At 48.4% G+C, this 23,795-nt stretch overlaps 2 protein-coding genes across 5 annotated transcripts in view; one reads left to right on the top strand and one right to left on the bottom strand.

Moving 5' to 3' along the window:
- rtn1a (reticulon 1a) overlaps window positions 1-9,258 on the top strand; it is a 56,831-nt gene extending 47,573 nt beyond the window's left edge. For 3 of the 4 annotated variants that reach the window (XM_036541627.1, XM_036541628.1, XM_036541629.1), the window contains 6 exons: window positions 5,214-5,421; window positions 5,571-5,709; window positions 6,294-6,363; window positions 7,920-7,966; window positions 8,078-8,136; window positions 8,526-9,258. In XM_036541627.1, coding sequence (XP_036397520.1) covers window positions 5,214-5,421; window positions 5,571-5,709; window positions 6,294-6,363; window positions 7,920-7,966; window positions 8,078-8,136; window positions 8,526-8,568 — 566 coding nt within the window. In that variant the 3' untranslated portion in view covers window positions 8,569-9,258. Of the gene's footprint in view, window positions 1-1,443; window positions 1,894-5,213; window positions 5,422-5,570; window positions 5,710-6,293; window positions 6,364-7,919; window positions 7,967-8,077; window positions 8,137-8,525 lie in introns of those variants that run through there. The other variant, XM_036541631.1, reaches the window with a different exon arrangement.
- A 1,438-nt stretch (window positions 9,259-10,696) lies between these two features.
- Window positions 10,697-23,795, bottom strand: part of tdrd9 (tudor domain containing 9) — a 29,324-nt gene continuing 16,225 nt past the window's right edge. The window contains exons 13-40 of the mRNA XM_036542302.1: window positions 23,060-23,163; window positions 22,775-22,897; window positions 22,206-22,290; window positions 22,043-22,100; window positions 21,838-21,942; window positions 21,484-21,581; window positions 21,208-21,339; window positions 20,425-20,590; window positions 20,135-20,198; window positions 19,843-19,906; window positions 19,524-19,568; window positions 19,388-19,441; window positions 18,946-19,062; window positions 18,657-18,764; window positions 18,358-18,458; window positions 17,768-17,941; window positions 17,206-17,317; window positions 16,884-17,096; window positions 16,703-16,792; window positions 15,763-16,020; window positions 15,048-15,215; window positions 14,247-14,317; window positions 14,013-14,122; window positions 13,652-13,748; window positions 13,419-13,557; window positions 12,798-12,916; window positions 12,319-12,391; window positions 10,697-10,795 (exon numbers count right to left, since the gene is read on the bottom strand). Coding sequence (XP_036398195.1) covers window positions 10,697-10,795; window positions 12,319-12,391; window positions 12,798-12,916; window positions 13,419-13,557; window positions 13,652-13,748; window positions 14,013-14,122; window positions 14,247-14,317; window positions 15,048-15,215; window positions 15,763-16,020; window positions 16,703-16,792; window positions 16,884-17,096; window positions 17,206-17,317; window positions 17,768-17,941; window positions 18,358-18,458; window positions 18,657-18,764; window positions 18,946-19,062; window positions 19,388-19,441; window positions 19,524-19,568; window positions 19,843-19,906; window positions 20,135-20,198; window positions 20,425-20,590; window positions 21,208-21,339; window positions 21,484-21,581; window positions 21,838-21,942; window positions 22,043-22,100; window positions 22,206-22,290; window positions 22,775-22,897; window positions 23,060-23,163 — 3,147 coding nt within the window. The remainder of the gene's footprint in view (window positions 10,796-12,318; window positions 12,392-12,797; window positions 12,917-13,418; window positions 13,558-13,651; window positions 13,749-14,012; window positions 14,123-14,246; window positions 14,318-15,047; window positions 15,216-15,762; window positions 16,021-16,702; window positions 16,793-16,883; window positions 17,097-17,205; window positions 17,318-17,767; window positions 17,942-18,357; window positions 18,459-18,656; window positions 18,765-18,945; window positions 19,063-19,387; window positions 19,442-19,523; window positions 19,569-19,842; window positions 19,907-20,134; window positions 20,199-20,424; window positions 20,591-21,207; window positions 21,340-21,483; window positions 21,582-21,837; window positions 21,943-22,042; window positions 22,101-22,205; window positions 22,291-22,774; window positions 22,898-23,059; window positions 23,164-23,795) is intronic.

The following is a 23,795-nucleotide window of genomic DNA, read 5'->3' as shown; positions in this document are numbered from 1 at the left end:
GCCCAAGTGACTATATGCAATTTATTTTGATATTAGCCCTGTATAAGAAAAAAAAGAGGATGGAGAAGAATGTGTGTTGATGTAAAAGTCCATCTTTAATTCAATAAAAAGCAGTTAGCGAAGCATGTGAAAAGCACTGACTTTGGATTCAGCACTGTCAGAGTGAACCCTGATTGTTCAAACCAATTCCAATATATACAGCTTAGGTTACGGTCTTGATGCAAATGAACCAGACCTATTGCCCGTATGGTAATGAAATGAATGCAGTGTTTGAGTGAGTCAGGATACCGTTTGTTTGAGAAGGTTCTCGATTGCCCACTCCCGGTCCCATTCTATAATTGTTTACCGTCTCGCTTGACCCAATTATTAGGGTGTCGGCAGAGGTGTGGACCATCCTGTCGGGGTCTCTGTGATAATCACGCCATTTGGGATGATGCGGCTATTCAAATTAGATCATGTCTGGTGGAATACACATTCTGGGGCAGAATGCTGTAATTTCTTACACCTGCTTCTACTGCATCTGTGATGGATATTCCCTATACTTCTATGTGTACCGGGGTGATTTTATTGTTAAAGTGCTTTCTTTGTTAAAGGTATATGGCTATTGCTTTGGTATGCTTCATATAGGACTTAAAGTGACTCACAATGTTTGCTGTATTATAGTGGCACTTTTCCATACCTTTGAGTGTGAAATATATGTTGCCACTTGAACTATTTCCTCTGCTCAGTTCCTGTAGATTCCTTCCATTCTTTGCTTATTAAAGTAATTGTACACGTGGTTTACATTCATCATTCAATCATCTGCAGCCTCTCACCACCTCAGTGTTAAATCAACCAGTGGCCATTCACAGAAGTCATTAATTCACCACAAGGACACGTCTCTTTTGTTAACTGCTAACGGTAGACTGCGACTCGTGTTAACCGCGCTCTGATGGTTGAATTAGTCCTTTCTTCTGCGTCTGAAAATGAAAAGAGCGGTTGTGTTCCTGCATCCCCTGGATTGAGTGGGTGAATCTGCCTTTTTTTTCGGAGGGTGGTGCTCTCTGCGATGCTGTGTGGAGGGAATTAGAGCACAGTATCTATGGTAACTGCATCAGGCTCTCTCAGAGGTGCTGTTTTCTCCTGTTTAGAGCTGGTGAGTGGCAGCAGACTTCTGCCTACACCCTATGTGTGTGTTTATCACTTAGTGTAATTATACACACTGCATAGTGTAATTGTTTGGTATTATAGGCTCTAAACTACATCCTAGACTGGTTCTGGACTGTGCCGTGTTTAAATTGCATGGGCAGCAGTATGGTGTAGTTGTAAGGAGCAGGGCTTGCAACCAAAAGATTGTTATTGCGATTCCCCGCTTGGCAGCTGCTGTTGTACCCTTGGGCAAGGTACTTAACCCAGAATTGCCTCAGCAAATATCCAACTGTATAAATGGATAACATGTAAAATTGTTACCTATGTAAGTTGCTCTGGATAAGAGCATCTGCTAAATGACAGTAATGTAATGAAATATGGGACAATGCTGTCGTACCCCTGCTAAAGACATCATCCATCATCATCCATCCGCATTTGAGTGAGGGATCTGCAGGCTGTGGATTCAGTCAAATGAAAATGTGGTATTTAGAGTTTACAGTAGCAGCCTCTCCCGGGCTCAGATTATCAGCGCGGCTGTGTCTTTAAATCCCAGATAAAAGTGCGCACCAAGCGCGTGCGAGGGAGAGCTGGGTCTCACTTCAACTTTCTGGCAGCGGTTCCCCCCGGCTCCGCCGCCGATTAGCCAATGCCTGTGTGACAGCTGCCCCTCCCACCGGCAGCCCACAGGCAGGGGGACTCCCCCTCCGGCGCTCTCCTTTGTCTGCAACGCGCAGCAGCTGCCTCTTTCAGCCATGGGAGCCGCAGGTCAGTACACGCTTCTCCGGCTTCGCCCCGTTTCCTTCACGGGGGCTCGGAATACCGCGCGCGTTTCGGGGACGGCGGGGGGTTCGCGGCGACCCCCTCTCTCTCCCCCCGCGGGGCGCGCCCGCTTTGCGGCGGCTCGGCTCTGTCGGAGATGGGTAAGGTAGGCTTGGGGAGGCGTTGGGAGGCGGGCGGCTGTCGTGCTGGATTGAAGGGCGCAGCTGTTAGCAGCTCGTTATTGATCGGGGTTATTGATCAGGAAGCGGGTCAACGGCTCCCGCACAGAGGGGGGTGGGGGTTAATTTTCGGAGTGGAGCCGGCCGTGCGTCCCGTCCCGCCCTGCCCGCTCTCGGAGCCCTGTCCGAGGAGGAGGGCGGCGGAAAAGCGGCCGCTATCTGCACCCCGCGCGCTGCGCCACGTCTAAAATTAGAGCGAGCCGAGGGACACAGGGGACGGCAGTCAGGGCCGCTGCCTGCGCTCGCTATCCCGGAGCCAGAGAGGATTTCTGAAAGGCGTACGCTCTCTCTCTCGCACACACCCCAGAGGTGTGCAGGTGCTAGAACAGCAGCGCGCATAGAACAAGTGCAGCCGTCAACTATCCATCCTCACTGCAGTAACGCGGTCGGTCAGGCTCTTCACAATGACCAGCTGGTTCACATGGCAACGCTCCTGCATCTCCTTACCTTCTGGCATAAAGAGAGGCGGGCGATAACGCAGACCATCAAGCCAGACAGAGCAGAGAGGCTGTCAGAGAACCCAGGTGATAAAGAGACTTCAGTCAGGGTAGATATTCACTCACTCGCCTTCATGCATCTGAAGGCTCTCTAAATGTCCTGCCTGGTCTGGGCAGTGCAAATGACAGAGATTTTACCTCGAGGAGTAAACTGTGCTACATAGTGACACTGCCGGGAAGATGTATTGATTTCCTTGTCCATTAGCCGCTGTGCTGGCTCTCTGCCTCTGAGCCGGGGCCATCGGTGTGCGGAGAGGAGGCACCTCCAGATGAACACTCCGTGCTGTTGAGTTCAGGCTTATTTCAGCGTTGTAGGCGTGTGAACAGAGGCTGCTGTTAGAGCTCTGCGCTCTGTATCGGCCACATGCGCACGTAGGCAGGCTCTTAATAATTTAGAAGCAAATGTTAAACAATGTGTGGGGAGCAGGCACCAGGCAGCAAGCTCGGCTGCAGCCTAGAACAAAGCCGGACGCAGAAACACTTCTCAGCTGGGTACGCTCACAGCGAGCAGAGAATATTCATGAAGCCATCTGCAAAGGTTACTCTCAAGGCAAAGCTTGTTTATGTACAGTTAGATTCAAGTGGCCACTTCTGAGGGTCGTCTTTCACTCGCTTGAACGGGCTCTTAAATAATTAAAGCTGACACCGCTAATTAGTTTGAAAAGAAAAGCATCCACAACTGAGCAATAATAAGACAATTGGTAGTGGATGCAATGTAACATAGCTAGTACGTGTTGGTAGGACTTTCTATGTCTGTCTATTGTTGTGTTACCATAGTGATAAAAATAGGAATCGCAGCGCACAGTCCAGGGAGGTCTGCCACCAGTCAAATGAGGCTGAGTGGCTGAAGGGCCTTTAGACTCGTCCCACAGCTGGACAGTGCGCTGTCTGCAGCAGTCCCAGCCGCCGCCTACAGCAGCGGGGCCCATGTGACCCCCCCGGTCACTTTGCGCTCTAATCTGGACACAGCGATAGCGGGTCTATTTCTGTCGCCTTTTCCGACGGACAAGCGGCTCAATCATTAAACCGGGCCCCCGTGAGCGTGCCGTTCAGGTGCGCCAGGTACACGCCACCCCCCCGGGGGCGAAGCGCGCCGCGGTAACGAGCGTGCGACCGCGCCATGTGCGGGCCTCAACTGATAACCGCGTTACAAAAGATTCGCCGATAGCCCTGCGCGCAGATGCAAACCGCCCCGGCGCTCGAAATAGCGCCTGGCAGACTTCAAACAGCTCGCCATGCAAAACTGATGCAAATGTCATTCATGCGGATCCGACTTTGTTGCAGTGTACTTTTTTTACTCTGCTGAGAGGCAGCCTGCCTGGCGTAGCTCTGTTAGCCCCTCATAAAAAATGACAGAGATCACAGTAGGAAGACTGTGAACTGATCCAGTGTTCAGACGCTGCCTTCTGTAGAGGATGATATGAATTTGCTCAGATCAGATTGTGCTGGTAATATAGTGTGAGAGGATTATGCACCAGAGAGGAAACGCAGTGGGAGGGAAATGTATTCACTTGGGAATCTGAAGCCCTGTGGAAACGCTGCTTATGCAGTTGAAATAGTGCTAGTGAATAATGTATTCAGTGGAGAATAAGGGCCGGAACCGATCTGAACACTGAACTAATCTGAACACTGCTGAAGCACAGCCTCTGTAGTCCTGGCTGGTGGTTTGAGTTGGGAGGTGGACTGGTGCTACTACACTCTAATCATTTACTGCGTCTTGGTGTTCTCATAGATGTGCCCGAATACTAACACTGGAGTAGCTTACTCTGCATTAGCTTTGATTGGGGCTGAATTTTAAACCCAAGCACTTCATGGCCAAACCCAACCTGAGCCTGAGATGCATAGGGTTTCATTAGATAGACTGAACTGGGCTGACCCAAATAATCCTGATAATCATAACTTTGCAGTTTTGTTTCAATAGATGATTAAATGAAAGATATTATTGATTCCAAGACATATCAAAGAGCACAGCAAATACTATTAAATGACTGTCAAATATGTAATTTACATATTAAACAAAGAGATGCATACCATGCTAGGGCATCCCCAGAAAGTATGTCATTGTAGAGAAGAAATCCTTGACTAGTGTTGCAACTCATTTGTATTTTCCCCTGTACAAATCCACAGGGACATTTGTTACTACTTTCAAACATGTAATCAAAGCTTTTTTCATACCTCCAATTTTGAGACATCTGGCCACCGAAACATGGTGTCTCAATAAAGGTTTCATCATCGCATATTGATTCGATATGAATAATAAAGCTTCAGATTCTAGTCTTGATTGATGGCCATAGATGCATGGGTGCAGTGACATACAGCAGCCCCAGACATGACGTTGAATCAGGGACTGACCAGAGATGGAAAACCACAGCTTCAGAAAGTAAAAGTCCTACCATGCATTTGTTCTAGCCATTCACTAATCAAGGTGATTTCACTAATTAGCCCCTCTACCTGGCTGAAGAGTTGTGCTAATTAAATCCAGCTGGTGTAGTGCATGGGTGGAACAAATACGTGGCAGGACTTTGACTTTCTGAAGCCGGGGTTTTCCACCTCTGATACTGACCCTGCCGGGTCCCTCCCCCCCCCGCAGCCATGGACCTGCTGTACTGGCGGGACCTGAAACAGACGGGCATCGTGTTCGGCAGCGTCCTGCTCCTCCTCTTCTCGCTCACCCAGTTCAGCGTGGTCAGCGTGGTGGCCTACCTCGCCCTCGCCGCCCTCTCCGCCACCATCAGCTTCAGGATCTACAAGTCCGTGCTGCAGGCCGTGCAGAAGACCGACGAGGGGCACCCCTTCAAGTGAGCGCCGAGCCTCCCCGTGCCAGCGTGCGTGTGTGTGTGTGCGTGTGTGTGCGTGCGTGTGCGTGCGTGCATGTGTGTGCGGGCGTGTGTGTGCGGGCCTGTGCGGAGAGCCTCCGTCAGACGCCCGTCTCTACGTTTCCCTACAGATCCTATCTGGATATGGAGATTGCTCTGTCTCAGGACCAGATCCAGAAGTATGCAGACAACGCCCAGCTCTACCTGAACAGCACCCTGAAGGAGCTGCGTAGGCTCTTCCTGGTGCAGGATCTGGTGGATTCGCTTAAGGTTAGACTGTCTGCGCACTCCACACTAAACACCTGTACAGTAACACTGCATTCCTGTATAGTAAAATCACCAGTGATCAATGCACAGCAAAGAATGCCAGCTCCTCTGTTAGCATCCAAATCATATGAGTTGCAATACGGATTTTAAAGCTGTCTGACAATTCCTGATCCGCAAGATTATTTTGGCTTAGTCCAGATGAACCTGGGACAAAGTCTAAGGTCACGTTCGTGTACAAGAACTGTAGCTGTCCTTCTGTTCTGAACTTGCCATGGTGTATGTACTCATCTTGTTCTCTTCACAAGTACAAGGCAGCGCTGATTTTTTGTCAGTGTGGTGCGTAATCATCATAATGTAAAAAATCTAACTTGTCTACATCAAACTTGTGATGATCACATCACAAAATTCATCAGCAGGAGAGTAGATGCATTCAAATTCTTGGTGTTTATGTGAACACAGCTTAAAGCATATGCTCCAGAATTCGTACATTTTCATGATACAGAACCTGTACAGCAACCGGCTCCAGCTCTCTGAGGTGTCCCTGTGCTAGCACAGCATGCTAACTGTAGCGTGTGCTCCCGTTTCAGTTTGCAGTGCTGATGTGGCTGTTGACGTACGTGGGGGCTCTCTTCAATGGCCTGACGCTTCTCATCATGGGTGAGAAACCTCCCTTGAGCTACCGCACCTCCTCACGGTGCTCCCTCTCCTATTCTCACACAACAGTGCCTCACGTTATTACAATGTTTGGGATGCCAGGTATGCCATTCGCCAAGTTATGGGCTGGTAGGGCATGCCCCAGTCTTCAGGGGGAAAATGTCATCTAAGCATATTTAACCACAGAGAAACTGGAGACAACTTCTTGTGGCCACACAATTAAATCCTAAATTTGGACCATTCTGTGAAAGCCTACTTTTTAAATCTATTAGTTCATTTTAGTTTTCCTGCCCAAATATTATTACAAATCCCCTTGTCCCCAAGTAACATTTCTTATTGTCTTTTCTCAGCTTTAATATGTTCACTTTATGATTGTAACAGAAACATGTTCATTATAGCGCACTTCGCTAGCTAGCTAGCTAAATAATAAGGATGTCATTTTTACAGCTTGGAGCAATACCATACCATCATTTAGCTAATTTATTCGGTATTTCATTTATTTACTTTGTAGTCAGCTAGCTCTCTCACTAGTTAAATTACTAGCTCACTAACTAAATTAAACATTTGAAAAATGACCGAATTTGCTTGCTAGCTGAACACCCTCAGTGACAAATACATCACTCTCCTGGCTTACACTGTATCAAACCATAACGTATAGTACAAACAGTACTGATACCCAGCTGCGCTAAATCGCAGGACCCTTCCACTGCCACCCTCCCACATTTGACGCTCAGCTGTGACCCATAAACTGTAAGAGCACATTCTCTTTGTGTGTTTAGATATATATTACTACACCCAGACCGACTTGCATAGCTCAGATTTTTTATTCATTCTGTCAGATATTTACTTAAGCATTTCAGGTTTAGTCTCCAGTTCAAAGGCATAACTGCTGTGCCCTGTGCATCTGGGAAATGAATCTGCTGTTTTCAGGCTACGTGCTCAGTTCCCATCTCTATGTGACTGCACACCTGTACTAACCTCCAGTCTTATAGAATACATATTAAGTGTCTTTTTCATGTTCAAATCACAACATGCATCTCATCTCAGGTCTGGCATCTATTACAGGGCCTGCCTCCTTGATTTAAGTCAGTGGCAGTGTTGTACTCGGGTGTCAATTCTCTGCTTCTAGGTTGACACATATGTACTGTACTATCGGCTTCACACATGGGCTCTGTTATCACACGGCTCATTCCTGCACGAGTTCTCACCCTGATTAGTGGAGCACAGTATCTTAAGTACACTGCCAGAACACAGGTGCGCTCTAGGTGCTGTTGGGTCAATGATTACACGAGTAAAGACAGGGTTCAAGACAGGTGGTGGAAGGAGCATGTATACATGCTTAAAGCCGTCGTATATACGTAGCACTGTTTCAAGCCTGGTCTCAGATACTGTGCCTTACAGTACAAATGTTGGTTTCAAATACAAGTGTCTGTGCTTCCACCACACCTAGTAAGCCACACCTATGCTTTTATAGTGAAATATTGTATTTATTGTAAATATTAGTATTTATCGTAAAATACTACAGACTGCAGTAATGTGCTCTCCTCTCTCCTCTGCAGCCGTGGTGTCCATGTTCACTATGCCTGTGGTCTATGAGAAATACCAGGTAAGGATGCACTGCCATGCTCTGCCTTGCTGCTCCTGTTAATTTCTGCAGCAGTACAGCTTTGGGAACGAAGCGCTTGTCATCACACCACGCCCCTTTTTGTCACTGCAGGCACAGATCGACCAGTACCTGGGACTAATAAGGACCCACGTCAACTCTGTGGTGGGAAAGTAAGTCCTGCTCACAGCCCTGCTGTCTAACAGGTCATGTACACACACTGTCATACCACTAAAGAGCACAGTAGGGACATTTTGTGCACGTCAACAAAAACAGCACGTTCTATCACTAGTGTTTGAATAATGATTTAGGAGAACTTATTTTATCTCAAGCATTGTAACATGTAATTCATAGCTGTACATCACAGCAATTTTAAGTAGATTAAGCTCAAGCGTACCTCCTTACCTGTATTATTAGAGACAAGTCGTCTATTTAAAATTTTTAGGGTGCCTTACCATTACAGGCTTAAGAAGGTGCAATTTAACGTTACACTGACAGCTGTTCACAACTTGACATGCTGGCTGTCTTTCTGAAAAGTTGAGCACTTTGTCTGACCTTCCAGGATCCAGGCGAAGATCCCAGGCGCCAAGCGGAAGGCGGAGTAGGCCTGGTCCAGCAGACAGGCCAACGCGCCCTGCACAGGGACAGCTGGATGACGGTTGGAGGGCCCACACGTTACCGGAGAGTAGTACCATTTGTCAGCACCGTGGTGTTCCAAAACTAAAACAAAGCCGCGAGCAGTGGAGAAGCCCCCGGCCGAGCTGTCGATAACCTTAGAGTAAATGCGCTACATCACTCACGTCAAGCACTAAAGTCTAGTGATGAAGGTAAAAGTTTAAAAATCAAAAAAAAAAAAGGCTAGATGTGTTTTTGTGTTGCTTATTAAGTGCATGAAGTAAATCTTAAGTAATATTTGATATCTTTTTAGTGTTTTTTTTTCCTGCTACTTTTTTTTTAAAGCAATGCTGATAACTTACTGTGTCGCAAAAAAAGAAAAAAAAAAAAGGCTTCTCCGGCTTTAGTGCCCTGCTGCGATTAGTTAAAAGTGCTTCATGTCAATGGGTTGCTGGTGGGGCTTCTCTTTTCTCCGAGATTATATATATATATATAAATGCTATATATATATAAAATCTGAAACATCAAATAGACTTGTGGACTAATGTTTTTTTGGTGTTTTCCAGCACAAATAATTAAACAATGTACTTACTAGGTATGATTACTGTAGCATTTGGTTTTGTATAACTATAAGGAACTACACAAACTCATGTTTTTAGGTACCGTTGTTGAACTACTAATACTACTACAAAAAAAGAGGAAAAAAAAAGGAAAAAAAAAAAAGCAATCTCTGTAGTGAGACTGCCAGCTTGTTAATCCTGTCCAACTTTGTACTGTTCAATGTAGTTCTTCTTAGTCCTGGACTCTAACTATTTGCACTTATGATGTACTCATTAATGAATGCGAAAATAAACGTTCCTAAATGTATCTCCTTCTACTTTCAAATTATTGGGAAAAAAAGACACTGAAATCCAGGAAATTTTACATTTTGATAAGGCACTGAAAGACAAAGCAGGGTAACTGAGCCCACTAGTTTCCAAACCAGGAGAGGGGTGTTTTATAGGAGGCCCCCGGCAGTCTAAAGTGAAGGCTACCCTGAGTTCCTTCTCAGGCTTTCCGAATGGCGTTAGATGTTGAGTGAGGGTATGCAATGCTGGACAGTTTCAGGACACTGGAGATGACATGCTATTTATACTCATTTTAGCACTCCCTGTGGTATGAGTCCTTGCTTATCAGTGTCAGAGCATTTTTGTGAATATGCACGCAGGAAGCAGACCTGTATCATTAACCTTTCAGCAAAAATGACATCGTTAAACCAGTGCAGACAGTATGCCTTTAGCTTTATCGACATGCTAAAATGGTCTTTTCACCTAGCCAATTCAGGCAAGGGTTTTTATAATATATGGAGCATCATAAAGATTCACAATGGCTGTCTCAGGACTACAGTACAATTCTCACAGGACAACAGCAATGTGAATTGAATGCCATTCAGCAGTGGTGCACTACACTGTTGGTTAAAATGTGAAGTGTATATTGAAATGATAAAACACAGGTGATAGAAAAGGTACTGTACTTGGTTCTACTACAGTGTGATACAACGTCCACCTGTGTCTGCAATGCCTTGCTTCTGTAGAAACACTGACATGTTTGTTGCAGATAAATACATCCTCATTATCACTGCTAAAGGACACAGTGGCAGTCAGGAAATGGTTCACTTGGAAAGTACGGAATCTTCCCATGACAAACCCCCTAATCCCCAAGACACTGGCCCTCGCAGGCTTGCAGTCTGCTGCGGACACAGTGTGGGTCAGTGCAGAAACAGGTGGCTGGGACACAGTGTTCCCGGGAGTGGAGCCAGTGCTGCTCCAATCTCCCCAGCACGACTGCCCCTCGACGTGAACACGCTCACTCTTTTCAGTTTCTGAAGCCAGGTAAGATAGACGTATGCAACTGAAACACCGGTGATTTATTTTATCAAAACACCGCCCTCTGGTGGCAGCAATGTGAACTGGGGGATTATTGAGGCTGGATATTTAACATAGGAGAAGGATCAGAGCCAGACATCACACTGTGTGCGTATAATAACAGAAAATGGCCCCTCTCTCAGCCTCATCAACAAAAGACAAATTGAGAAGGAGGAGGAGAAGCGGGTGACGCTGGCACGGAGCGGGCTCTCGCTCACATGGCCAGCAGAGTGACGGGGTGCAGCTGGAACAGGACACCTCGGCTGTGCAAGTCATCCTTCTGCAGTAGCTCCATCTTCTGGCTGGGCTCAACCTAACACACACACACACACACACACAAACAGGTGGACCGTTGATTACATTAAGCCAAGTATAACTCAATCACAATTTTGTGTGTTTTTCCTCACAACAGGAATCAGTGCAATTATTTTTTAATTTAGCAATAAAACGAGCTAATTTGCCTTATTCTCTGTGGCTCCTTGACGATTTTGCATACAACCTCCCCAAACAGATGTTGCATTCGAACAGACAGAAGGGGGTACAAACTACCTTAATGTGCAAGCTGATCACTACAGGCAGAGAGGAACAAATATGAAGCAACTGCTGTTCTGGTTCAACAATAATTTTATATAATCACCTTTTATACTACAAAGGGCTTAATTAGTCCTGGGAAAATTACTTCAACATGATTTGAGGGCTTACTGACATTGTAAAAATATTGGAAACAGTTTTTAGATGGTTTTTTGTTAGCCATTTTCTGCAGTGTACTGTCCTGTTGCACTATACTGACTAGATGGATTTTAGTTCAAAGGTTAGACCACTGATTCCCTAGGTTAACCTTGAAGTTGCAAAAAATTCGAGAAATACCACAACAAGGATAAACCATTCATTATATATGAGTAACCTATAACACTCCAACTACTAATGCCTTCTACAGCTTTAACTACACAGCTGTGTATGCCTCAGACAGTGCAAATGCAGTAATGATGTCATCTTTAGGGGAGGAGACAGGAAGGTACACACACCGGATGCCATATTCCTGTGTGGCATGTGGATAATACATAAGGTAGGTAATGAACATAAAGCTGGATTTTCCTACATGAATGTGATCAGTCCCTGTTTTTGACCTTTTAATGTCATTCAAGTATAATGATCTTACATGCTGTGCATTCACAGTGAGCACATATATACATGTAGCCACACAAATGAGACATAGCTGAGCTGAGACTGACACAATGCCAAATGGCAAGCAACACTGCACTTACTTCCCAACCTTCCCAAGAGCAGACAGAATATATCCCACCTTCTATATATCACTCTGACACTTGGATATATTTAAAATCAAGCTTGCTAGCCAGCCAGCTTACTAGCTAGTATACTAACAGTGCTAGCAGCCAGCTGGCAAGCTATTGTGAGACAGTTTGGCATTCTCTCTGGATTAGGTACATGCGAGTTACATGTCGTCAAATGATTCATTAATGCCTCATGTTGTAAATAAACTCAAGCGCTGACATTTTTTCAGACGGGCTTCCCAATTTAGCAACTGCATGTCCGCTCGCTCTGAGTGCCTGTAGCCATAGTCAAATGACTATTTATGCAACCGGCCCGAGGAAACACTTCTCCTCAGTGACTGTCCAAGCTGCCTTTCTAACGCACAGTACTACAGCTCGGCTTATATGAAATAAAAGATTTTGTGATGGAGTTCTGTTTTGCACTTGCAAGGCGAGGGAAATGACAGACAGAATCAAATCACATCACATCACAACACATTCAGTAGATGAGGGGAGCCCAGGACACAGTACCTGGACAATGCCGTAGGCTGAGAGCAAAGCTTACCTGGTTCCACTCTTTGGGTTTCTCATAGTAACAAGGGGTGATGTGCTCTCTTGGGGGTGACTTTGTAAACAGCCTGGGTGACAGACACAGGAGTGAAGGCATATTTTAGGGTTCATACAAGAAGGGGTATGAGTAGCTGGCACCCAAGGCCCACCATTTTCCTGTTGGTCTTCTATTTAGAAAAATGTTTCCCTACACAAGTGAGAAACTAATATACCCAACCCCCCCTTTTCTGGTGTAACGTGAGGAAGCTGTTGTAATAGCATGGCTCATTTTGTTGAAATGGCAGTCAATTGCCCCAGCCAGTGAAATGCAATGGATAAAAAATGCATTACTGCATTTTAGTCTTGAAAAACATAACATATGCGACAAGAGAACTGACCCAAAGATGTCATTGAGTCTGGCAGGCCTTTATGGCTTACATCAGTAGCCAGTTATTGTGTGACAGGCCTTTGTATCTGTAGGAAAGTGGCAGCTACCTGATGAGGCGGTCCCTGGCGCTCTCCTGCAGGCGGCTCACCCTCTCGGGCCCCAGGTGAAGGGGCCCGTTCGGCCCCTCGCACACAAGCCGGTTGATGTCCCCTCGCAGGGCGTTGATCTGTTGGGAGAGAACAGAACTACTACTCAGGAAGATGCTAGTGTAGCTGCTGTGTGATGTACAGGATAGAAGGCAAATGGGTGGTTACATGCCAGGGCTCTTCTGAAATCAGGCTAGCTGGGTGGCCGAGGGGTTTTGTAAGTTTCTTTTTTGGTTTCTGCTGCTCAGCGTAGCTAAAACTATTCTAGACTTACTAAATGCTTCAAATAATGACCAACCCCTGAAGTATATTTTGATTTCTTCATCTGTTTAAACATTAAACACCACAATTCTATAAAAGGAACAGTCTGAAGGATCTAGTTATATTCAAATCAGTGTGATGCATTAAAACATTAATGCTGCTTTTTCTCTCACCCAAATAACCCATGAAAACCTTCACAGGCAACAAACTCCACACTTGAAAAACAGTCCAACAGAAAATAAAAGCAAGCAGACATACTTTGCGCTCAATTACACAGCCACGCTCACTGTTAACGGCCACACTGCACACACAGAACCTCACCTCTGTGATATCCTCCACATCAAACGTCACATCGAAGGCCAGCTCCATGTCGTGCTCGGGCAGAACGGCCTCCTGGGTGAGCGGGTTCCATCCCAGCCCGCAGAGGGCGCCAGAGTAGCAGGTTCGCTCCTCGTTGGTGCTGGCGGTGCAGAGAGGTTATGTGCGAGTGAACGGGCGCTGAGGATAATCTGGTGATAGCGCTGACCGCGCGGGGGGGGTGTCCCCGGACTCACCGGAGCTCCATGATGGGGGTGAAGAGCATGCAGAGCAGGGAGGGCAGGCCGTGGATCATGGGCAGCAGGGTGGTCTCCTTCAGGAGAATGTGAGAGCCTGCAGACCACACACACACACACACGCACGCACGCGCACGCACACGCACACACACACACACACACGCACGCACGCACACACACACGCACACACGCACACACACGCACACACACTTCAAGCTCTGTTCCTGACCAACATATTTATTAAACTGTACCCTTCACAGGACAACTGAATTTATGTGTAGCATCCATATTCAAAGCCTTACTTGGTGTTGTTATGCGTGGGGTTGTCAAACACACAGACACACACCGAGCCCGAGCTTACCTGAACTGCTGACGGACACAAACCCGGCCACCAGCATCCTTAGGTGTTTGTCTTCAGGACTGTCGTTCACAGCCACAGAGTTGATACTGTCCCTGTCTATTACCACTGACCTGCAGAGAACAGAAGCCCTCCCAGTAGTCCTGAGTATAAGATATACTATACTATTCTGGAAACACATTTTGCCACTTTTGCCTAAAGCTGCAGCGGTGTGAGGGTTCCCGGCCTCCTGCTCACCTGTACTGTGACACATTACTCATGCTGTGGAAGGTGGCTCTGTGAGGACTGGCTGGGCCGTGTACCGGAACCTGTAAGGGTCACATTTGCCTCAGTAACGAGAACACACTGCCACACACAACAGTCACAGACCTGCAGCCACAGACACACACTCACACCCACTACCTATGGTATACACCAATCACAAGGCAGCAAACATAGACACAGAAATGGCATCAAACAGAGTCTCCTCAACCACACACAAACACACACACACACACACACACACATTACAGTCATTTAGCAGATGCTCTTATCCAGAGCGACTTACAGAGGATACAATTCTTACATGCGTTTCATTTATACAGGTGGATAAAGGGCAATTCTGGGTTAAGCACCTTGCCCAAGGCTACAGCAGCAGTGCCCCAGCAGGGAATCAAACCAGCAACTTTCTGGTTGCAAGCCCTGATTCTTAACACTATACTGCACTGTATCCACTAAATCAGCATTTTCCAAACCTCTCCTGGAGGACCACTTGTCCTGCATGTTTTAGATCTCTCCCTGCTACAACACAGCTGATTTAAATGATCAGTTTGTTATTAAGCAGCTTCAGGAGTTCATAAGATGATCATTTGAATCAGCTGTGTTGGAGCAGGCCGAGATCTAAAACATGCAGGACAAGTGGTCCTCCAGGAGAGGTTTGGGAAATACTGTACTAAATGCACCCACTGCCAATGACACACACCAATCATACAGTGTCAACCACAGACACACAGAAAGCACCAGAGTGCCCCCAGCATACACATGCACACACACGGATACCTTGCACTTAAGCGAGGCCTGGTTGGTTCTGGAGAAGGCCTCCAGCAGGCTGTCGATCAGCTCCTTCTCCTCCTCCTTGCGTGTGTTCCAGGAGCTGCTGGTGCTGTTGCCCATGTAGGTGCCCTCCTCCAGGTCCTTGTAGAGGGACAGCAGCACCTCGTGGCTCTGCTGCAGGGCACAGCTCAACACTGTCAGGGCAGCTGAGCCGGCGTGCCATTAACTGACTAAACTGGCCTCCATTTTGCACACATGTGCCGAGCAGTTAGGCATTGTGGAACAGGAGTTACCCACGACAAAACAGGTAAAATTGTTAAATTTTAAATCAGCTGCAACTGGCTTTGAATTTAGCTGTTGATTTGTCAGTTCCATCAAAACTCCATTCCACATTTACACTACTTCGTCAAGTACTATATACTCCATTAGGAGTGCCAATATGGCTGCTACCATGTATATATAATGACAACTTATTAGGCGTAACTGCACATACTACGGTAGTGGCTCAGTTTGTTTGCAGCCTTCCATACAGACCTTTACTCAATACAATAGAGTGTTTACTGAAACCTGCTATTAACATACTCCCTCAGAACACCAGACAGACAACATTGGGCTGGACTGATGCTGAAGCTGCTGAACCCTGAGCTTACTGAATTCTGCTTTGCTCTTTGCTCTACTGTGCCCACGCCCATACTGTGCCCTCCCAGCCTCGGTGCGGTACCTTGGACTCGAAGCTTTCCTCCGCCTTCTGGGCATGGCCCTCCTGCACCATGATGTCCGCCACGCTGGTGCTGAGGGTGTCGGTGCTGATGAAGAGGCTGACGCGCATGACGCCGTGCAGGATGGAGAAGAGCGAGACGATGAGCGAGCGGCCGTTGGCCAGCGTGATGAAGCGGTTGCGCGCGCCGCAGCTCCACTGGCCCCCCAGGATCATGGACTGCGCCGAGGGGCGTATGCCGGCCACCTGGAACTCCTGCGCCTGCAGGCAAGGCCAGTCACACGTCTGTAAACACACGGCAAACACACACACAAAGCATGCACGCACACACACATACACACACAAGCATGCACGCACACATACACACACGCACGCACGCACGCACGCACGCACACACGCACGCACGCACGCACGGACGCACGCACGCACGGACGCACGGACGCACACACACACACACACAGATCTACACATACACACACACAGGCCTACACACACACACACACACACACACACACACACGCATGCACGGACGCACACACACACACACACACACACACACACACACACACACACACACACACACACACACAGATCTACACATACACACACACAGGCCTACACACACACACACACACACACACACACACACACACACATACACACACGCACGCACGGACGCACACACACACACAGATCTACACATACACACAAACACACACAAACGCGCATGCATGGGCACACACACACACACACACACACACACACACACACACCTACACAGACACACACAAATTCACACATGCAGGCCTACACACACACACATATACAAATGCGCACGCGCACACACACCCCCACACACACACACACACACACACACACACACACACACACACACACACACACACACACACACACACATACTCAAGCGCGTTTGGGAAGCTACCTGGAAGGGCGGTGTGGCAAGGTCAGCAGGCAGGTCTCTCAGACTGCTGCAGCTCACCTGTGTGGTGTTGCCATAATCCACGAAAAACACCTGGCAACCAGACAACACAGTTAAGGCATCAATCACAGTCCCACTCACTGTGTTCTCCGATTGGTCCCGTGTGACTCCAGTGAGACAGTACCTCCACACTGTTGCCCCACACGTGCAGGACCTTGGCCCTGAAGTACTGGCCCGTCTCCTCGGACTCGAAAGGCGCCAGGCACAGCAGGCTCGGGTACAGGGACACCGACACGCGCCTCAGCTCGCGCGAGTTAATGGCCGCCGTCATCCGCCGCTGCTTCTCCAGGCTGGCCTCGTCCGCCAGGAAGCCCCAGAAGTGACCCACCTCCACCACCTGCGGCCACAGAGCACGCGTCCAACAACAGGCCTCGGACCACAGGGAGGGGTGCCGCATACCGCCCCTGACGAGCTCCTGCTCTGAGAGACTGAGAACTCAAGCTTACCTCTGTGATACTGACAATGAAGTTTGGATTCGGGGGCAGCTTCTCCAGGTCGGTGGTGCTGCTCAGGATACCCACTGGGTAGACTGAGTGGTTCTGAAAGTCCACATTCACCCTAAACGGAGAGAGCACACGATGGCAGGTTGGCAGGGGGAGGGGAGGGGGTGGGGGGTTCAGGAACTTTAGGAAATCTTCTCAATGGGACTTTACTGTCAGCGGACAAGAAAATGGCATGAGGGGTTGGCTGCGCACGGCAGCTCAGAAGTTCACAGAGAGTGTCAGTGTGTCAGACTGCATCAAGCCCTGTGAGGAGCTATGAGGACTACAGCCTGAGTGCTCCGAGCAGCAGTCAGGACCCGCGCTCCAAAGCCAGACAGTCACCGCGGGACGCCGCTGCCCCCCAGAATGGGGACTGTCTGGCGCTCGGCTGCACCTGGGCGAAACTCGGCGGCCACCGCTGGCGGCGCGCGGGCCGCTCTTTCACTCACACAGGTGGCCCGCGCCTGGCACCGTGGCCTGCAGCGGCCTCGGGCGCCGGGTGTACGCGTGGCCGAGCGGGGCCCACCGTGCGTATCGGAGGGGGGACACGGTCCTGCCGCCGGCCTTGGCCTCCACCTCTTCGGTGGGGTGCACGGACAGACTCAGGGGCATGCGCTGGTGGCTCAGGAGGAGAGCCAGGGACACCTCGGGGAGCACGCCAAAGTGCTTTGCGGAGGTCCTGAAGAACTCCACGTACGCTCTGGGAGGAGACACACAACACATTACACCACATTACATTATTGTCATTAAGCAGATGCTCTTATCTAGAGTGACTTACATAGATTACAGTTTTGGCATGTTATCCATTTATACAGCTGGATGTTTACTGAGGAAATTCTGGGTTAAGTACCTTGCCCAAGGGTAGAACAGCAATGCACCAGCAGGGAAGTGAACCAGCAAATTTTCAGTTGTGAGCCCTGCTCCTTATCACAATGCTACACTGCCACCCTGCCTCCTCCCACCTCCTTCACCCAATATCAAATAAAACACCGTCCTGCGGGTTGATGCGTCCCTTCCTTTGTATGCAGAGTTACCCTGAAGATCAAAGCCCACAGGCGCTGCAGGGCACAGACACCTGAGGACGCCCACTCTACCTCCAGAAACGCCCCTGCTTACCTGGAGCCATCAAAGGAAATGGCCTTGACCTGGCCGCACTGCCGGAACAGGGACTGCAGCTGCTTGTAGTACAGGAAGCTGTAAGGAGGTAAGTTCCTGACCTGAAAGAGCAAAGCTTAGACATTTACCCTGGTAACACAAGGCCACAGCTCTTGAGTCAAGCCGTGAGCGTTACAGATTGCAGCAGGATGGCGCTAATCTTCGATCTGGTTCAATCATCTGGCAGCATTTCCCACTGGGTGTTTGTCTCAGTGGGACTGTGGGAGCAGGGCTTTGCAGGGGTCAGGCAAACTGCATACCATGACTGTTGTTTTTGGGTCGTTGCCAGACAGGTCTTTAGAGGCCAGTTCTTCATCTATTTCCCCCAGGGAGAAGTAGTTGGGGTAAAAAGCTCCAGCGATTGCAATCTGACAGAGAGATACAGGGAGAATATGAAGAGAGAGAGAAACCAACAAATTTAATAGTACGTAAAACGGCAGTACTTTTCCGTCACTGTTTAATATGGACTACAGTAGCTGTCACTGTATTGAAAGAGAGTCTCTCTCCTTATGGCTGAGCGGCCCAGGGCAGCTGTGGTTGCTGACCCACCTGCAGAATGAACCTCTGCTTGTGGACGTTTGCGTAGTCCGTTGGTGGCGACTTTTCGCTCAAGTGCATGTTGAACTGTGCCACGCGCTTCTTCAGATCCTCAAACAGCTCGGCCACCTATGGCAGCAGAGACCCCACCCCGTCCTCCTCACTGCTAACATCAGCAGCAATAAAGCTGTCTGCTCTCTTCAACTTGCACACTCAAAAAACAATTACCTTGTGGGCGGAATGTACTAATTTACTACTGTGGATCTTAGCGATGTCACACGTGTACTTGAAAAAATGGGGCTCGTTTGTTTTCAGCCTTTACAGTAATCAGTCTCTATAGCGTACACTGTAGCACACTGCATACATATAGCGGCTACAACATGAGAGACAGCAGCCTGATGCTAATGGTGAAACAGCATTCAGGAGCACGGTGTATACGGCGTCTGTGCCGTACCTCCCTGATTCTCTTGATCTGGATGCAGTTCTCTTTGCCCCACTCCAGCTCATCCTGGCACAGAAAGCACACAGAATGAGATACGCCCCAGCAGAACTCAGTCCAGCGTGCCACTGGACAACAGGTTAACGCTCACCTTTGGGTGTCGGAACTCCCCTTTGCTCCTGGACGTGTACCAAGCCTAAACAAGCAGACAGCGGAGAGGTGAGACATCACCTCGGATAATTCATCAAAGAGGAATATGCCCGTACTGACAGCCCTCTCACTGACCCCTATTGAAGTGAGTCAGCTCCTCAACCCTACCGCCCAAATTGCAGAGGGGGCCGAGGTACCTGCAGTACACCCTCAGCGCTAACAACCACCCCCCCCCCCGCCCCCCGTAAGGGAAAACCACACAGCCTATCACGGTTTTACAGAGAGGTGTGAGGACATTCTGAGCGCTAGGAGACTTCTACCTTAAACGCATTGACGAAAGCGATGGAGTCACTCGGCACGCCACCCGCGAACGCCAGCTTGCTCCTGCACAGGGGATTCAGACCATCAGAGCAGGGAATTCAACCATAACACTTCTGCAAAAGTTACATGTATTCAGAGAGGTGGTGTGTAAAGACAGGTCTTTTCCAACATGCAGTTGTGGCTCTGGCCATCTCTAGTGAAGAGATACCCTTGAACAGTTGACAGAGCCGCTGGCTGTGACCCTAGTGTCAATGCACACTTGATTTTGTCTGATATACATGGCTTGCTTACCGATATCCTGCTAGCCGCTGCAGGGAGGGCATGGCAAAGAAGCTTTTCAGAGACAGGGAGGCAGCTGATAGAGACAGAAAGGACAAAAAGCGGCACTCAATCACACAGCCATTTTGAACTCAAAAGCAACTGGTACATAAGAAGACATTAAAGACAACATTAACTCCCCCAGCCTGGGCAGCAAAAAGACACGTATTAAACCGTTACTGATGGGTCCTTTACAAAAGGGAAGCTTCTCTGGTTGTTCCTGCGGGTTTCCAGCAGAGGGCGCTTGCGCGCAGGAGCCCCACCTATGATGAGGCACTCCTCCAGGCAGCCGAAGACGTGGCCCAGTACGATCATTTTGCCCAGGTGCAGGTCCACGGGCAGGTGAGCCAGCACTCGGCCCAGGAAGGTGAGCTCTCCGTCGTAGCAGCTCTGACCCTGCTCATCCTGCTTCACTGACAGGGCACCCAGCTACACAATACACAGCAAACAGAAAACGCTGTCGCTCACAGACAAACAGACACGATACACTCACACACAGCTTCACGTGTGGCCCACAGAAATGAATATAAAGGGAAATTACACCAGTAATTCCACCAGTACCAGTTAAAAGTTTGGACACACCTGATTAACATAATGGGAAACATTCATTCAAAGACGCACTTAAAATTTGTTTCTTCCATAAATACAAACAGTGAAGTAGATTTAAAGAATATTTTCGGGCTACTTTGAAGAATCTAAAATATAAGACAGTTTTGATTTATTTAACACTTTTGGTTGCTGCATAATTCCGTTTGTGTTATTTCAAAGTTTTGATGCCTTTACTATTAATCTAAAATGTGGAAAACAGTAAAAATAAAGAAAAACCCTTCCATGAGCGAGTCTGTCCACACTTTTGACTGGTATTGTATATATATAAACCCATTAAGAGTTGGATTAATGCTATGAATGCCCTTTGGCACAACCCTACACATGTGGGCTTACACAGTCTCAGGCTATGAAAATACACTGTATTAAACATGTATCAAAGCAGAAAATACACAAACAATTAAAATTCGATCCAAATCGAGACTGTGATGAGAACACACCTCCTTGAGCTGCAGCACGGTCCTCCCGATGTCGTCGATGTTGGGGGGGGACAGGGCGGTGGACAGCACGGAGCGCGGGTCCCCCATGTCCAGCAGCTTCACCTTCAGCATGGTGCTGGCCAGGGGAGAGCGCTGGGCAAGGAGGGCAGCAGAGCACCGCCTGCGTGAGCCACGCCGCTCTGATACTGCAGCGAGGAGCGCAACGCGGCGGTCGTGCTCTTACAGGGCCGCTCGCGTGTCCCCACCCCCCCACCCCCCCGGCTCGCAGGCCCTTACCAGCATTTCGGGGACCACAAAGTCCGGGATCTCCTTCTTCCAGAAGTCCTTGGTCACCAGCCGGTAGCAGTAGCCCTTGGACACTCGGCCAGCCCGACCTGAACAGGAGACAGCAGGCAAGATTTCTGTAGACGCTAGGCAGACATTGGTCAAATTATATACTCTCAACTGCAGGTTCACACCACCGTGCCCAGCCAAACCCACACTAGAATGCCACCTTTGTACAGTACAGCCATAAGTTCAACACAGGAGAATCCATCAATGAAAGTGTGTCCACGTTGACAAGTCGCACTGTGAAGTCACAGTCCAGCACAAGGTGAGAAGAGTGAGAAATTAAGCGCAGCGGGGCTCCACCTCGCCGCTGGTTGCAGTTGGTCTTGGAGGCCCAGGTGAGACGTAGGCACTGGAAATTGGTTTCTTTGTCGCACACCAGGTGTCGCGCCAAGCAGAAGTCAATCACTGCCAAGGAAAAAACACACTTCAGAGGTGTCAAACAGTGGGAAGCCTGTGTCTTCATTAAAGGCGGATCTGGGGAGTGAAGAGGAGGCGACCCGCTCACCATACTTCACATCTGGGACAGTTACAGAGCTCTCGGCGATATTGGTTGAGAGGATGATCTAGGATGATACAATGAAGGAAAACCAGCATTAACAAGCACACTTTCTGTAAGAGTCAACTGTATGTAGATAACACAGACCGAAAAGAGAACTGCAAGTAGCTACCTTCCTGTAGCCTGGGACAGGTACAAGGAACACCCCGTTCTGCTCTTCCAATGTGACTGTGGAGTGCAGTGGGTACACCTGCAGCCTAAAACACACACATACATACAATTCATACGCATACACATGGCCCAGCCCTGTACACTGCAGACACACAGGACATGAAGAACAGCTGGCCTTGAACACTACACCTTCCTCAACATGGTGCCCCAGCATGGTTATGAAGTGAGGCATCCTACATACACTCCCTCAGACTGACCCATTCTCAAAAATGCACTGCCAATTCAATAATCCTTTTAATGACGCCTCACAATAACAGGACAGCAGCTGACTGTGATGATAATCAAATCTAAATGGACACGAGGGAATGAGCAGTCAATATAAGAGCGCAGTACAGCGACTGACATTCGTAATTGTGCAAAGTGACATTTCCGATTTCTGCTGGGGTTGAGCTCCTTCTCCTGACTTAAATAAAAGAGCACAGCAGGGCAGCTGGGATGCTGGCTGACCTGGACACTCTGTACTTGTTCCCTCTCCTTTCCCGTCTCCCCACAGGGCCCAGTTTAACCCACCTCTTGCGCACCAGCTTGGCCAGGGCATCCTGCATGTAGTGGATCTCTGCCAGGCCAGGCAGGAACACCAGCACGCTCCCGCGTTCTGGCAGACCTGAGCAGCCCTCCTTCTCCGTCTGTGTGCTGGGAATAAAAAAGCCATGTAGAAAAACTTGTACACTCGTTAGTCTCGCAGAGTAGCTTAGTTTCCTGTGATAGGGGAGCAAATTCGGTGACCTGTGGCAGTAAGGGGGACAGGGAGGCTTCTCAAGGGAATTGAGGTGAAGGGCATTCTGGGTTACATACCTCTGATCTTTGGCCTCCAGCTCATCAAAGCTCTGGATGAGGCTGACAGCCACGTTGTACATCTCTACAGAGATGCAGGGATCATCAGCATGTATAGGGTCCACCTGACATGTACACAGACACAGACACACACACGCAGAGTTTGACAAAGTTTTCTCTCTAGCACACAAAAAAACTGTATCAAACAGTCTTTGGTCTTGTCAAAGCATGGAGGCAAAAGCCTACTGACCGTACGTTGTACTCACACAAAGTCAAGCCAGACAACCTCTGAATAATATCACTCTCCCCTTAACATTACATGGCTGGCTTGTTCTATTATTTTCTTTTGCTAGCTAACTTGCAAGCTCACTCCTTTAGATTTAGCTTCTGGGTCTACAAGCTAGGTTCAGACTGCACAAGGAAAAGACACTCATTTTCAGACAATTTTTAATTATTATTAAAATTATTATGCAAACCGCAATCACTGTTCTTCCAGTACACAGGAAGTTTAAGCTGTACAAAATCAGTATCACTATGACAATCAGCACCACTAGTAATCACTGCAACAGTCTCCACCAAAAGAGTCTGGTCATAAATGGGATTATTTAAAATTGCCGTTTTGGCTTCCGAGTGTCTTGTTAGCAAGATGCTTATCTTGAGTGCAGGCGTAGCCCTACGGTCGGGGTTTGAAATTGGCCATGTCATTGCTAACCCTGACAGGGAGCCTACAGTGGAACCATTTCCTCAGGTACAGGGG

The sequence above is a fragment of the Megalops cyprinoides genome, chromosome 12, assembly GCF_013368585.1.
Source record: "Megalops cyprinoides isolate fMegCyp1 chromosome 12, fMegCyp1.pri, whole genome shotgun sequence".
Classification (NCBI taxonomy): domain Eukaryota; kingdom Metazoa; phylum Chordata; class Actinopteri; order Elopiformes; family Megalopidae; genus Megalops; species Megalops cyprinoides.
Note: the sequence above shows the minus strand (reverse complement) of the source record. Positions and strands in the feature narration are given on the sequence as shown.